The sequence below is a fragment of the Toxotes jaculatrix genome, chromosome 18 (genome assembly GCF_017976425.1).
Source record: "Toxotes jaculatrix isolate fToxJac2 chromosome 18, fToxJac2.pri, whole genome shotgun sequence".
Taxonomy (NCBI): domain Eukaryota; kingdom Metazoa; phylum Chordata; class Actinopteri; family Toxotidae; genus Toxotes; species Toxotes jaculatrix.
In genome coordinates, this window is record NC_054411.1 from 14,664,835 (window position 1) to 14,680,387 (window position 15,553).

A 15,553-nucleotide genomic window follows, 5' to 3' on the forward strand; every position below is an offset into this window, starting at 1 on the left:
ACTGATGCTAGAGTTCTCTTACAACATTTGGGAAAATATCACCACAATCAATTTACTGACTGACCAAACGTTGCTATTAAAAAAAATAAATAAATACCAGCAGGTTAAAATAATTTTCAAATCCTGCTTTAAAGTTCCTTTGACATCAAACATAAGAAAACACTGGATGTTTAGATTGGCAGAATTATTCTTTTCTTATTTCTATCATTTCAGTGACAAGTGGAATGTTTTAGCTTAGACAAAGCAGACTGGTTATGTACGTGTATACATAAACAATTACTGTTCTTACACTTAGATACTCGACTCAGCATGTCCAAATAATTCACCTTATCTATGCAGCATTTCCTGTTTTGGTTCACAACATTGTGTCAATGGTGGGGACATTTAAGAATTCCCCCCTATGTACACAGTGCTGGTAGGATTGTGTCCAGCAGCAGTTTCGGTTTGTATTTCCAGATAAGATATGCTCCTAGTTTAGCAGTTCTCTGGTAACAACAGAGGAATGTGATAACATGACCGTGAACACAAACAAAAAGAGCATGTAAATCATTGTCCACAGAAAATGAAAGTCATCAGAAAGCGTTGTGAGTGTGTATATTTCCATACGTTAGTTTTACACACAGATGAGTCAGTATGAGTATTTCATAGTAGTATATGACAAAAGAGAGGGAAAGCATGAAAGTGGGAATCTGGGTAAATAATAATCTGTTCAGGAGACAACAGTAGCTGTGCGCATTAACATCTTTCGATGTGTGTAAATATGTCTTACTCATTTGTTGGCTGCTGAGATGTGCTTAATGAATGAACTCAATTCTCTGACTTCCAATTTTCTATGTCACCACAGGGAGAGGAGATCTTTCTGGACATGTTTGAAGATGAATACAGGAGCATGACGGTGAGTTGGTCTTCATTTGATGACTTTATTATTTCTCTCCTCCTTTAAAAATGAAACATGGTGAACGTGAGCTTGCGAATACATTAGTTGTTGCTGTTATTTAGTGGGTGGATGAAGATACGTGGGCGTGTCTGTGCTCATGCATGCATGTGTGTGTGTGTGCGCGTGCGTGTGCTTTGCAGAGTAAACCGCTGAATGTGGAGTATCTAATGATGGATGCCTCAATACTGCTACCACCCACCGGCACCCCTTTGACTGGCATCGACTTTGTCAAGCGACTGCCCTGTGGAGACGTGGAGAAGACACGTAGGGTGGGTCCACTCGTGCAGTCAAACTCGGTCCATGTTCAGTGCATCGCTAATGTCTGATAGATTTACAAGTACCTGGGAAATCAGGTCTTTGCAGGTCTTGCTTTCTTCTTGAGGCTATGGGCGCATGCAGTCAACCAAGCCCAATAATTTTAAATGAATGGTAGTTGCTATTTTCAAACACCCGTGTAATTACCCTGCAACAATCATAGCAGGTGTACCTTGTTACATTCTTTTGGTTCCTTGCTCTGCCAAAAACAACATAGCAGTAAATAAATGCCACCAGAGTAGCAGCGCTGCATAGCTCCCATGAAAGATAAAGTGAATTAACCTGATTCTAACATGATAAGAGCGTCAGGTAGTTGATGTCAAACTCTCACCTGTGTCCTGTGTTTGCTTACAGGATTTTTTAGATGGCTGTCATTTGTTTATCTTTTTCAGTGATTTGTTGTAACTGTCAGTTTCAGACAGGAAATTTGATTTAGCACAATGTTTCTGTGTGTGTGTGTGTGTGTGTGTGTGTGTGTGTTGGTGTGTGTGTGTGTGTGTGTGTGTGTTGGTGTGGGACCTCTCCAATCTCTGCACAGGCAATCCGTGTGTTCTTCATGCTGCGGTCACTGTCGCTTCAGCTTCAGGGAGAACCTGAGACACAGCTTCCTCTGACCAGACCTGAAGACCTTATCAAGACAGATGACGTCTTAGACCTCAGTAAGGCACATACAGAGAAACAGAGGCTTACTATACACTTCAGTCATCCAATCATAAAAGCAGTCTTTCTTCAGATAAAAAGCAGACTACAGCTTATTTATCATTTTTTACACTTCTGGGAAAACCTTGAGTCCAATTAGTGCAGTGAAAGTATGACCTGAGAAGGTTAAGGATAGAAAATTACAGATAATTGCCTCCCTAACTTCAACAGCAAGAGAAAACAATAACAGCCATCCCTACAATTCTCCAAACAGAACTTCCATTAATCTACAATTACAGCGTAGATATCTGACGCACATCAGGAATTCTTGCTCCCTTTCTCACACACTCACACACTGTGTGAGACACAAGTATACGAGCACAGTCTTAACAACACCAAGACACATGCACATGCAAGTGCTGACAACCACAACGGCAGCGAGACGAGCACACGGACACACTCACAAGCATTTATGCACGCAGCTTCCCACACACGCAGATAACCTAAACAGTCTTCACTTAATGTACACAGGTGTGTTAGTGCTTTTGGAAACTTACACGTGGTTAGGGCTGTCGTGCAAGATATCACAAGTACAACTGCACAGTAATGTGAAAAGGAGCGATAGCACTGTCTGATACTTGCATTGCTCATATATTGCAAATCTGTCTTTTTTTCTTCTTTTTTTTTTTCCATGTGCGTGCATATGCTACCCTTCATCAGAATCAGTGTTACTGACATACGGGCTCTTCTTGGGCGGCTTGCCCAGGTATATTACACGGAAAGAGTGGTTTCATTTTTACGTGCTGGTATTATTACAAACAGATCCCATGAAAAGAACAACACTAATACTGAATTTATCCTGTTAGCAAATATTGCCTGTGTTGCAAAGCCCTGATGTGTCTTACGCCATCATGCCAAAGCATTTGGGCTTCACCCAAAGGCTGGGTGAAGAAAGCTTTGAAAGAAAACAACTGGCACAACCACAGCCACCAACACAATGAAAGATGTGCTGAAATGCAGAACTGAGAAAAAGTTTTGGGCAGTAAAAGTAAAGAGAGGATGCTTTCAGGGCTGGGTTGGAGTGTAATGCCTTCATGCAAATTGCAGTAAACAGATAAAAAAGCTAAAACAAATCAATATTTGGTGTGACCACCCTTTGCCCGTAAAACAGCAGCACCTCTCCTCGGTACACCTGCTCACAGATTTACAGGGTGATTGACAGTTCTTCTGTGGATTTCGGCCGTCTCGGTGCCTTCTGTCTCGTCATGTGATCTCAGACTGTCTTCCATGATGTTGAGATCAGGGTTCTGTGGGGTCCAGACCATCTGTTACAGAAGTCGTTCCTCTACTTGTCGATAGCAGTAGTTCTCTATGACTCTTGCTGTATGTTTGGGGTCATTGAAGAATGATGCAGAGCAGCAGCAAAACTGTCTTTGTGCGAGATTAGAGGGACAAAAATGTCTACTGGCCATGAGAAAATGTCATCGTAACCAGTTTTGATTATTTACTGGGAAGTGATTGTTTTTATGGCTCTCTCAAATAACATCTCAAGTCAAATATTAAGATAATGTTTTCCTGGAACACAGGAAAGAAGAATAACATACACTTAATGTGCTGCTGTCATAGTGCTCAGTTATCGTGTGACTCAGCATAACAGTGTTGACCAATCAAAAATAATGAAATTAGCAGCCACAGTGTCTTCTGCTTCGTCTCTGGATCTCTGGAATAAAATGATTGTAGTTACCCGGAGTCACGCAGGGTGGCTGCACTGGTGACTCTAAAATCCAAGAGAGGTGGTGAGTGGACAGTAACTCCACTTCTCTTATTTGAAATGAGCCAATTCCCTCACTTTTATTTTAAGTTCATGTTAATTAGCAGAACATCTCAGAAGGAAAGTGAGGTTGACTACAAATTCCCCACAGCAGAAAGTGCCATACAGTATATATATTAGGTGTATCCTATGATGCAAGAAAAGAAAGTCTCTGTTTTCTTTTCCTCTTTCACACTGTCTTTGCTCTCCTCATGATGCTTTTTATTTCGCACCATCTCGTCTTTTACTGTACTGATCCGGTAACGCGACAGGATGAATATCTTGGAAAATCACACACTTTTTTATGATTTGATTTTATTTCTCTATCTCTATCTGATCTTCTTGGTGATTTCAAATGTTTAAAATGTGGTAATATATCATTAAAATCATTTCTTAGAATTATACACGAAGAGAAGAGTTCGTTGTAAATTCCACTGGGTTGTTTACGTAGCAGTGATGACTGTACCGGTCTGTGGTAAATTTAGGTAGTGGAGTTATATTATCTGTGATGACTGATCTGCAGTTTCGTTACTCTTTGGAAACCCAGTTCCTGAACAATTAAAGATGTAAACTTGACTTATGTGGTTGATGAACCGATCAAACCCAATCACACGCCAGCGTGCACATGCTTTAAGATGCTGAAATACTGTTCCCAGAACCTGTTTGTGTCCCTTGCCACTGTTTTTTTTTTGTGATTGATGTGTTTTTGTTTTGTTTTTTTTAAACTCAGCTTTAATGAATCCTATTTTATTTTCCCAAACCCAGGTGATGGAATCACACCAGATTGTCTCTCTCTTTTTCGAGTGGGGGCAGTGGGTCTCATGAAAAAAAAAAAAAACAATTTTTGACAAGCAGATGGAAACATCCCTGTTGAAACTAGTTGTCTCACTGCAGCTTTACTTTCAAATGTGATTCAGTGGTTGAAACTGGGACTGTGTTCATGACTCCAAATGCCAGTCGAAAGAATGTGTGGCAGATTTAGGTAATGATATTTTGAAGAGCGGCCATATCAGGTGTGGCACGACTTCCAGTAATTTTTTGCCACTTGAAAAGGTCATTTTAAACAATCAGTTTCATAGTTATAACTGTCTGTCTTGCATTTAAGTCATGTGGTTAAAAAAGTCTCCTTTGTGGGATTTATGCTTCTGTGTGTTTTTTTTATTTTTATACAGAGTCACTGTCACTTTCATTTAAGCAAGGTAGCTGACTAAGAACACACCCTTACAGAGTAATTGTGGGGAGAGGGAGGGTTTTTCCTCATGGGTTGGGGGATTTAAACCTGTTTCTTTCCACCCACAAACTCCGTACCAGTCTCTTTACCCGTACAGACATCACCAGTGGATTAATTTGTGGTTGCAGAGGTGGTCTCTCAACTGAAAGGTCATGTTGCCGTCAGCGGGACCTTTGCATCATGTGTGAAAGAGCTTGCCTGTGCAAGGCTACCTGGTCTGGATTATATACATGTTGCATGTATATAACCCAGACCAGGTAGCATGAAAAGACGCTAATTGACAATGATGCTGTTCAGCATCTCTTGAGGGTGAAATGCTCAAGAAATCTGAGGCTTGAGACTGAACTGGAGTCACACCAGTGAAAACAGTCACTCCATTGTCTTCCCTCACTGAGGTCTGTGCAGCCTCGCAGGTTGATTAATGAGACTTGATAGCGCAAAAGAATACTTTCAGTGACAGGGAGTGCCAAGGGCATACTTAAGGCTGTGCTTGTTACTTCTGCTTTGTCTTACTTTTAGTCAGGCTGTCATCCAAGTCAGAAAAGTCGAATACAGGAACCACACTTTGAAGAACTTGTGCAATAAGTAACATTTGTAATGTAGTTGCTGAATGATTCATGATGAAAGCTGGACAAACCTGTCCTCTTTCGTCTGCTTAAAGATAAGTCTGAGACCGAACACCTGAATAGTTATATTCTGTTTTCTGAAACCAGATCATTCATAGAAAGAAGACCACTGAAAACTCACTTTCTCAGTGATCACAAAAAAAGACTACTGGATAAAATCAGCTTGCCATGTGTTAACACATTTTACCGTAGCTGGTTGACCCGCCCCTGCCTTCTGTAGTCAGAAGTTAAGTATAGATTGGGGGGGGGGGTGAGAGGGTTTTTTCCCAGCTAGTGTGGGGATTCATTCATAAAACTTCCCCTAGTTTCTCTGACCATTTAGCTTTTAGCGTCCCTTTGCTGCCGCAGTAAATCGGGGACTACCTTTCCAGCTGCGGGTACTTTTCACTGTTCACTGTTTCAGTGTGTAAAGTCAAGTTCTTGGCAACCCCCATTGATCTTTTAATATTTGTGAGACAGAGAGTCATAAAAAGAAAGCCCTGTGTTTGCTTTACACTAACAGCTACCTGACATTGAGGAAAAACCGAAAATAGTGTTCCCCCAAATCAAACTACGGCTACCGTGTTGTCAGCATGTACTCGGGTTCACCAACTGGATCCAACCAGTTTCACATGTGTGACATTGGTCATGTGAGTTTAAAGCCGGACTGGTCAGGACAGTTGAACAGAAATCAAGGAACCAAAGAATGTAAATATCATAAAGAGGAAGGGACATGTGTGAGACTCTGTAAGAGAGAGATGAACTCATCAGGGTGGTGTACGTCAGGGTGTCATTGCTACTTTCCATTTAAGCCAGTCAGGGTGGGTGATATTTAAACCAAAACCAGTGGTGTCAAATCAGGTCATTATCAGTTCTGTATTTCATGTTTGCTTTGCAGTAGGTTTTGTGGTAAACTAAAGTGAAAATGCTGAGATGTGACCTTATCATTTCTTCATCAGTGTCCTACCCATGTGGGAGAAAAGTGTCTTCTGTGGTCTTCTCTGTCCTTTTAAGTGTGTGTAGCAGTCTATCTGTTCTGACTTTCTGTGGGCATGTGTCTGTCACACACAAAAAAAACCAATGCAGTCTAACGCAACAGTCCTGAAATAAATCCCACTTTCCTGAATGTTATGATGTTCATTTTGTGTTGAATTGAGATGTTGATTCATCTATATGATCATTCTGGAGACTGTAGTTTGTGGTTCTTTTGAACTGTATTGCATTATGCATATGGGATGTGTATGTCTGTGTATACACTGACATCTGCTTTTAAAATAATTACATACATTGACTGGAGTTGTGTAGCAGTACATTTACCCTCATTGCCTGTCTTCTTTTTCAGATAACAGTGACCTAATAGCCTGTATGGTGGTCAGTAAAGATGGCGGTCAGGCCCAGAGGTTCCTCGCCGTAGATGTGTACCAGATGAGTCTGGTCGAACCAGAAACAAAACGCCTTGGATGGGGTGTAGTCAAATTTGCTGGACTCTTGCAAGTAAGAGAAACGCGGTGTGAGTTAAATTTAAAAAACAAAACAAAACATGGATTCATGTGTCTTCCTCCTTTTTTTATTCTAACCTTTGGTTTGTCTTTTAATTTCCTTTGACATTCCTCACTCAGTGTCAGTATTTACAGTTCACCATTGCCACCTCACAGTGCCACCAGTTTGTCCTTTCAGTTTCCCTCCTTTTGTCTTGTTCTTTGTGACATCCTGCAGATGTTGGTTTGTTGTTCTCTGAGTTCTTCGTCTCATTTTCGTTGAAGATATACATACACACATATACTGTACATATCATGACAGAGAATGAAGTAACATACTTGGCTGTCACTTCTTGGTCTTTTGATGAGTATGACCATGTTTAGTCATGCTGTGTATTCTGCAATGTCAGTGTCACCGCAGCTAAGTTCAAGTGAAATAGAATGTCATTTTTCTAAGAAGTTGTTGAAATCTGAATTGCAGAATATATACAATATGCTCTTGTGCAACTGATATTGCGAAAGTGTTATTACAGTATGTTTGTTTTGAGCCTATTATAGAAAATATAATAATTCCTTCCTTTTTCTGCTTTATGAATGCCATGTTAACTTGTGTTGTTGGGTCGCAATTTGTTAATGTAGCTAAGGTCAAAGTTAATGTCTCATTTATGTGTCCTTCAACTCACTTTCTACCCATTTGTATCTCCCATTCCATTTTCCCCCTTTTTTTCCTTCTCTTTTTTCTTTCCCATTTTCTGTACCTTTTTCCATCTCTCTCACTCACTCTGTTTTAACTCTCCAACCCTATCTTTCTCGCCTTGTCACCCTCTCTCCCCATCTCTGGCCCTCCCTCCCTCCCTCAACAGGACATGCAGGTGTCTGGTGTTGAGGACGACAGCCGAGCACTGAACATCGTCATCCATAAGCCCAGCTCCAACCCCCACGCCAAGCCCCTGCCCATCCTGCAGGCCAACTTCATCTTCGCCGACCACATCCGCTGCATCATCGCCAAGCAGAGGCTGGCCAAAGGTCGCATCCAGGCCCGACGCATGAAGATGCAGAGGATCGCTGGTGAGTCAGTATGAAGCCTTTTGAGCCTTTGTCTTCGCTCAAATGGTCAAAATGACATTATGTCTTTGCACACGACAGAACTGTGGCTGCCCCTTATCACTCTGTCTGGTAGTGTTTCCGAAGCTGCTTTGAAAGTATAGTACTTTTAGCAGAAATCGCTTGAGGTGTTTCATAAAAAGGGCTTAACAGCTCATATTACTTAAAGCAAATCTGTAGCAGAAACATCCTCCTCTATTTCATTTAATTATTAGTCACTTTACTAAACGTAGTAAAACTGAAACTGCTGTCCAAAGAAGTGAAAGATAATCTCTTTATTCACTCTACTGTCATCAGGCTGTAGATATGTTTTTTTTCTCTTCTGCCATAGCTTTACTAAGCAAATAGCCTTGACAAGCTTGTATAGAGATTTGTCTGTGAGTGTGATGAGTGTATATGTGCTTGAAGGCCGACTGGAAATAAACGTCATCTGTACACTGTGGTGTGGTTATCTGTGTGTTCCTGTGGCAATTCTACAGGCTGTGAAAACAAATTTCCAATCAAGACTACGTCTTTTTCTATTTATATACATAATAAATAGTATTCAGTATTTCCCTGAATCAGACAGTTTTTCTCCCCTTGTTATTCATTTAAAAAAATTACTTGTCTTTAATATTTTTTTGCAGTTCTGTCATAATTCACAGAAATGTTGTTTGGGTACCACAGTTCAGATCCTTTTTTTGACCAAATTGAATTCTGGGGATCTGAAAGTTACATCTCTTCTTTCCTTCTTACAGTTCCTAATCTTTGTGAGGTGCTTTTAAAAAGCTTTATGCAAAATCCTAAATGTCTAAAATCTGTTTAAAATGTATATAATATGTACCCATGGGTATTTCATCTTACACTGGCCAAAGTGTATATTTGCACAAAAATACAACAGAGAATCCTTCTGTAATGTAGATTCTGACGGATTTACCCATCAGTCACTCGTACTTCCCCTCTCAGTGGTCCGATTCTTTAGAATTACAGTAGTAAGTAATAACAGATATCTGCGATCTTGCCAATTCAGCAAAGTCAAGGAGGATGTGAATCCTACTAAAATAGCCAGTTACATGTCAAACTGTGTTTCAGATTCTCTCATTGGCAACACAGTCACACATACAAAAATATTTCCTAGTTACGCTGAATTCAGTCATAGTAAAACTGAATACGAGGGGCAGCATTTTTCCCAGTTAGTCATTCTCTCACTGAAGTCTGAATTCAGTCTTTTACTGTGACTCTGACGCCGCAGACTAATTTAAGTTTGAATCCCAAAGCAAATTCACTGCAGGTACTTTATTTATATCCCTGTACTTCTTGTGTATACAGCTCTGTTGGACCTGCCAGTGCAGCCCAGTGCGACAGAGGTTTTGGGTTTTGGACAGACAGCCAACGCTTCACCGAGTGGCTTGCCTTTCCGATTCTACGAGCAGTCGAGACGGGCCCCCAACGACCCCACGGCAAATAGATCTGTCTTTGCCTCCGTCGATAAAGTGCCAGGTAACATGCAGATACTAAGAGTCCACCACCTGCAAGTGCTGCTTTAGCGCATACACTGCTTCAAAGATCTGGAAACTCATCTTTTTACATTTTTTTTTCTTGGCTTTAAATGTAGGCATAGTAGACCCAGCGTCTCCATCTGAATATAGAAGATGATAGAAGGTTGCCCTTCAGACCAATGTGTGATAGAGTCTAGCAATGGAAATGAGTTTATCATTTGATCTTTAGTGTAGAGGTATAACAGAAAGTTTGTCTCATTTCTACCAGGAAATATTGATTAACTGGCTTTGAGAATACAGCCGAAAACTCCCCTGACCGTGCTTTTCTTTTTTTGTTAAATACCAGTGTTTTCTATAGTTCTACATTACTTTACTAATTCACTTTTGCTGACCTGTCTGTTCTGGCTAAATCCCTCCCACTGGTTTATAATACCCGCTGCAGTTCCTGAACAGGACTCCTTGTTTGTCTCAGAAAGGAAAGCTGCTCCCTTGGAAATGACTTTGAAGTGCGAAAGTCGTCAAATCCAGGTTCCAGCGCTGTGAAAATGATTATGATAATGATATTTTATTGAGTCAGTATTTATTGAAATGTATTTATAGCCAATAAAAAGTTAGCATGCATTTGCTTGTTTCTACCTAATGGGCCCGTTAATTACAGTGACATTTAAATGGTTTACATAAGGTGGTTTAATTAGGTTGATTCGTCCACTAAACCCTTAATTTAAACCACTGTTTTCATTAGGTATGTGTGTGTTTATGTATGTGTCGCGCCATTCCAGGTTTTGCGGTGGCTCACTGTGTGTCGCAGCACAGTCCCTCGCCCCTCTCCTCCCCCTCGCCTCCCTCAAGTGGGAGTGGCAGTACAGGAAGATGTGACTCTGTTACTGCAAGCACTATATCAGCTCAGAGCCCCACAGGTAGCACACACAAGCACACACACATACTAGATGTACAGTCCCCACATACAGAAACATACACAAAGACGCACATAGAGAACATTTTAATTCACAAATTCTGGACCATAATCTAAATCAGTAATTTGGGGAAAGTGAAATCTCATAAAAGAGACTATATGACCAATGGGATGCACTATATGTACTTTACCACACACACATACGTGCTATACACACACCACAGAAACCACAGTGGCTTGCAGTGGTGTCAGTTGAGCATATTGGCATGCAGGACATATATGTATACCTGTGCTACTTCTGCAGATGATGTTTGTTCGTAAATCAAATCATCCTTTTGTACCCTTCAGAGCACCTGTTAAACCAGTTATAGAGGAACACCGTACCTCTGTAAGGATTCCTTCAATAGATGGTTATGGACATAACGACAGCAAGCTTAGTTCGAAGCTGTCACTTTCACCTTAACTCAGCTGAACTGAACTGTATACCAGAGCAGGTATAAGCAATAGTAAGAAGAATGAGGAATTCAGGAAGTACACTGTGTGATTGGGTTGCGAAAACGAAAAGGGCTCCTTATAGTTTCATAATTACATAAATATATGATTGAATGCTGCACATAAGCTGCCCTAAGATTGTAAGACTCATTACTTCCCAGAAACTCAGTCAAACAGAAGAGTCAAGTGTTTTATCTACATAGGCTAAGATTTTCATAACTGAGTCTATGTGTACAGACAGTGAGTGTTGGCTGATATCCGATATCTCATAGCTTCATTACTGCAGCTATTACTCCACCGTGTATAAATCTCATCACAAAAAGAAAGTATATTTAATTGAATTGAATTTTGTGTAGATTGAATTCCACTAAAAAATGCTTTTCATATGGTGTTGCTCACAGAAGTAAAATAGTCTGGATTGTTTTATACGCTTCCTTCAGTTTATATCTTGTTAGACTCAAAATGCATTGAAAAGCATTCGTGCTCTGAGTCACACAGCTAAAGAAAACAGTAAGGGCTTTGTTCTAATTTTGTACATCAGACAATGATTGTTGAAAAACAGTTTTGTTGTGTCTTTCGCACTGCACCCTAACACTCTTACAATGTAAGTATGTTTCCATAGTTACTGACATCGCAGTGCATAGTTTGTGTTGTAGTTCCTCCCACACAAACCATACTGTTAGATCATTAGCACCTCTACTGTAGCTACTGCTACTTGTGTCTCATTCCTGTGCAGTGTGTCCACCCTCTGCCTCTTTTTTTCCCCTCTTCTTTTTAGCTTTTCTACATCTACTACATCTACTAAATCTGAGGCAAGGTCAGCCTTTGTTAGAAGCGATCTGTTTGCTATACACTAAACAAGGAAAACAAAGGGAGGTACTTGGTGAACACAGTGTGCTGTGTTACTCAGTTGTCTGCCTGTGCCTGTCCAAACATGTGTGTTTCACTTTCTGCATAGATCTTTGTAGTAATCGTCTGAACTTCCCTGAACTGAAATCCTTGTGGAATATTGTGGAATTTCACTGCCCGGGAAAAATGATTGACCTAGATGGTCCGTTTAATGGTTTTTTTGTCACAGTAAATTCAATAGGAAACCATACTTTTTTCCAAACAAAATGAACAAAGCAGGACAAACTTTATTTTTTAAGGTTTTATTAAAGAAAAGCTTAAATGGGAATCCTTAAAAATTAATGTTCCTCTGAGTTCATCTGCCTTGCTCTGTCCTCTCCTCTCCACTAGATGATGGTACGTTTTTGGAGCACACCCCGCCCTCCTCCTCAGGAGGAGAAGGGGAAGGAGGTGGTGGAGAAGTAACACGAGTCTCCTCTACTCCTTCGACCCCAGTGCCAGCTCCAGCCCTGGCCCCGAGCCTCACCCCAGCCTCCCAGCCCACCATCTCCCTCCTCACAGATGACAGCGCCGACACCCTCAGCGTGGAGTCGCTCACGCTGCTGCCCCCTGCTGACTCACCACACCTGCACCCATGCGCCAGCCACATTCCCGCGATGCACTCCCTCCACAGACCCGGTTCTTCCATCGCAGAGGAGGAAGAGGATGAGGAAGAGAAAGAGGGCCATAGGAAAGGAGAGCAAAGAGAAGAAGAGGAGCTGCAAGAGGAGGAGGAGTCGCCGATGGATGAGACGGAGACAGATGCGACGGTAAAAGAGGAAACCACGACAACGGAGTTGGTCACACCCACTGATGAGGCACCAGAGGAGCCGAAGGGAGGAGATGTGCCAGAAGGTGAAGACACACCTCTAGAGGTGAATAGAGACCATCTCTCTGCTTCAGGGCTGCAAGAACAAGACGACTCGGTAGAGAACACAGGAGACGCAGAGACGAACACGGAAACACCAGAGTCACCTGAACTGGATTAAGCAACACACACACACACACATTCATGCACTTAAACACACAGAGGACAGTGCAGTGTGATAGTTAAAACTATCCAGCTTGGCTGCAGTATATTTTCGTGTTGCAACCTGTAGGTAGTGTTTGATGTGAATAGTCCAAGAGGCTTTTGGAGGCATTTCAACACATGAAGAAAGACTCTTTTTACGCACAGAGAACAGAGATCGAGACAAACACTGGTCGAGCTCAAGGAAAACTCAAAGCACATTTGGGTTTTTTGCGCACTCTAGTGTGTCCGGTCATGTGTATGCTAAAGTGTTTTTAGCACGTGTGTGTCAATGCACACAACCAGCAACGTTTTTTACTCATTCTGATCAATTGTTTATCAGCTCGAAGACACACACACACACACACACACACACTCTGTCTCTCGCGCTGCTGCTGTGAGCTTTTAATCCACTTGGGAGGTTTTAGAAAACCTGTTCTGTTTTTGTATCTTATGTTCACCACTAATCTTTTGTGGTGGTGCTCACTACTATGCTAACACACACACACACATTACACATTTAGTACACACAGAGTCAGCTGCACTAGCCTTTCAGCCACTGCATGTCTGACCTGTTAGCAGTTACTGCCACCTACAACTGCCAGTGGGTAGGTGTGTGCGTGTGCCGCCTTTGGTTCTCATTCTTCCACATGTAAGCTAATGATCCATTCATTTCCCATTTTCCAATTGGTGTCTAATATATAATATGTATTAAATTATCTGCAACATCTCGAGAAAGGCGGGAGCAGGTATGAAACTGTAAACATTAATTTAATGTTAACCTAATCTTTTTTTTGTGCTCTGCTAGTGAACATTTGGATTTCTTCATGTGGGAATTCACCAGGAGGAGTGTGAGCCAGCACACAGTTGGTTTCCATCACTGTAAATGTCCTGGACTGACAGTGTAGGATAGTTGGATCCTCTGGTTGCTTGAATGCAGTGTGGAGAAGCATGTTTTCTTTTGTTTTTGTTTTTTTCAGATATGCAACAGAAATCAGTTCACTCTGAGCTTAGTTTGATTGGCTTTTATGTCAACTGTCATTACAGATCATTAACTACTTTCCAAAATCCATGATTTACAGCCTGCGGGGATCAGATAATGTGCGTTCATTCACAGATTTAATTCAGCTGTCGCAGCCTGACTGGAAGAATAAATGGTTTGAAAGAGCTGAGTGGTGTTCACTGAGTAGTAGTAGTAGTGAGTGACTGAGGATCTCTTGAGTCAGTCCATGCATTGATTCATTCATTCATAATATACATGGAGCAATTCAGCCAGCAGCAGTGCAGGTGTACTCAAATGTACCACGCTGTTTTACTGCTTGAAAAACTAAGGTATTTCAGTTTCTTTGATATATTTAGAAAAATAGATTAAAAAGTTAACATGCCTGATTAAATGAAACTGGCAGCCTCATAGGGCGATGCAGTGTTATAGCAATGTGTGATGTTAGATGCATAAACTTAAAAGACTCATGAGAAACCATTTGAAAATAACAATAATCAGTGTCTTTCTGGTCTGCACATTGCCACAACAAGCACTGGGTTGAATGTATCTGCTGGCTGCGCCTCAAGCACTGACCCGTGCTCAGTTTTATTCTCCATGAGTCAGAGACTGTTGGAGCATCCTCTCTGAAACTTGATAAGCTGTTATTGTTGTTATTTTTTCCCCCCATTCAGCAGCTGGTGACATCAATTCTAGACTCTCCAGGAAAGAAAAAAAGAGAATAATGAGGTTGACAGCCCCGAAAAAAAATTAAATAAATAAATAAAACATGAAGTTTGGATCATTTTTGTCTAAAAGTGGGCCCACAGCTGTGTTTAAAACCTGGAATTATTGAAGTAATTTTAATTTCCCTAATTAAAAGACAAACTCTTGAAAAACCAACATTAGGATGTATTTTGGTTTTTTGAAACCAGGTGCAGTCCTGAGGTCAGCCTCTAGGGGCAACCCCCTCCCCACCCTCCCCCCTGTAATCAGCTGAATAAAGCTTTACTACTGCAATAATCTGAAGAGCTAACCAATGAGTGGAGAGATGAATGTAAGAAACAGCTTATCTCTCCAAAGAGGGGTTATATATGATCAGTTTGGGGAAAATAGAATCAATGCATTTTAACCTTAATTCATGACTTGATTTGTAACTCTTAGGAACAAAGCACATTGTTTGACACAAATCTTGTCCACATGTCCTAATCGTTTTTTTAATCCTTTTATTCTCGCTGCTTTTCTCTTCTGCCTTTTCCTTCCAGCTCACTCTCTCCTTTTCTGTGCCATCGTTGTACAGCGGAAGTCTTAAAGCAGTATCATTCTTATTTTTTAACTCTGTACAGTCATCAAGTTTATAAACGAGAAATTCAGAGCAATACTCTTTCTTTTTTGAGTCTCTCTCTTAGTATTTCCATCTTGCTACTGTAAATAGCAGAGGAATGATAGTGATGATCACTGATATGCTGAAGAGGCTTGGCACAGTTTATAGAGCTGCTGCTGATGGTTTGGAGGAACAGGCAGCCATGTTGTCTTCCGACAAGGGGCCGTGTTGCCTGTAACCATGGCAACCTCTACCAAAACATGCTTCGACAAGCTTTGACTATTAAGTCTCTGATTGTAGTGTGTGTGTGTGTGTAATATGTTTGTATGCTCTGTAAATGCTTTGGGCTTT

General features: G+C 41.1%; 1 protein-coding gene across 5 annotated transcripts in view; it reads left to right on the forward strand.

Moving 5' to 3' along the window:
- The window catches only part of clec16a (C-type lectin domain containing 16A), a 35,359-nt gene extending 20,599 nt beyond the window's left edge, over positions 1 to 14,760 (forward strand). For 4 of the 5 annotated variants that reach the window (XM_041061606.1, XM_041061607.1, XM_041061609.1 and 1 more), the window contains 8 exons: positions 845 to 895; positions 1,078 to 1,206; positions 1,791 to 1,911; positions 6,880 to 7,031; positions 7,879 to 8,083; positions 9,428 to 9,598; positions 10,377 to 10,514; positions 12,242 to 14,760. In XM_041061606.1, the coding sequence (XP_040917540.1) occupies positions 845 to 895; positions 1,078 to 1,206; positions 1,791 to 1,911; positions 6,880 to 7,031; positions 7,879 to 8,083; positions 9,428 to 9,598; positions 10,377 to 10,514; positions 12,242 to 12,879 (1,605 nt within the window). In that variant the 3' untranslated portion in view covers positions 12,880 to 14,760. The remainder of the gene's footprint in view (positions 1 to 844; positions 896 to 1,077; positions 1,207 to 1,790; positions 1,912 to 6,879; positions 7,032 to 7,878; positions 8,084 to 9,427; positions 9,599 to 10,376; positions 10,515 to 12,241) is intronic. The other variant, XM_041061610.1, reaches the window with a different exon arrangement.
- Positions 14,761 to 15,553: the final 793 nt, after the last annotated feature.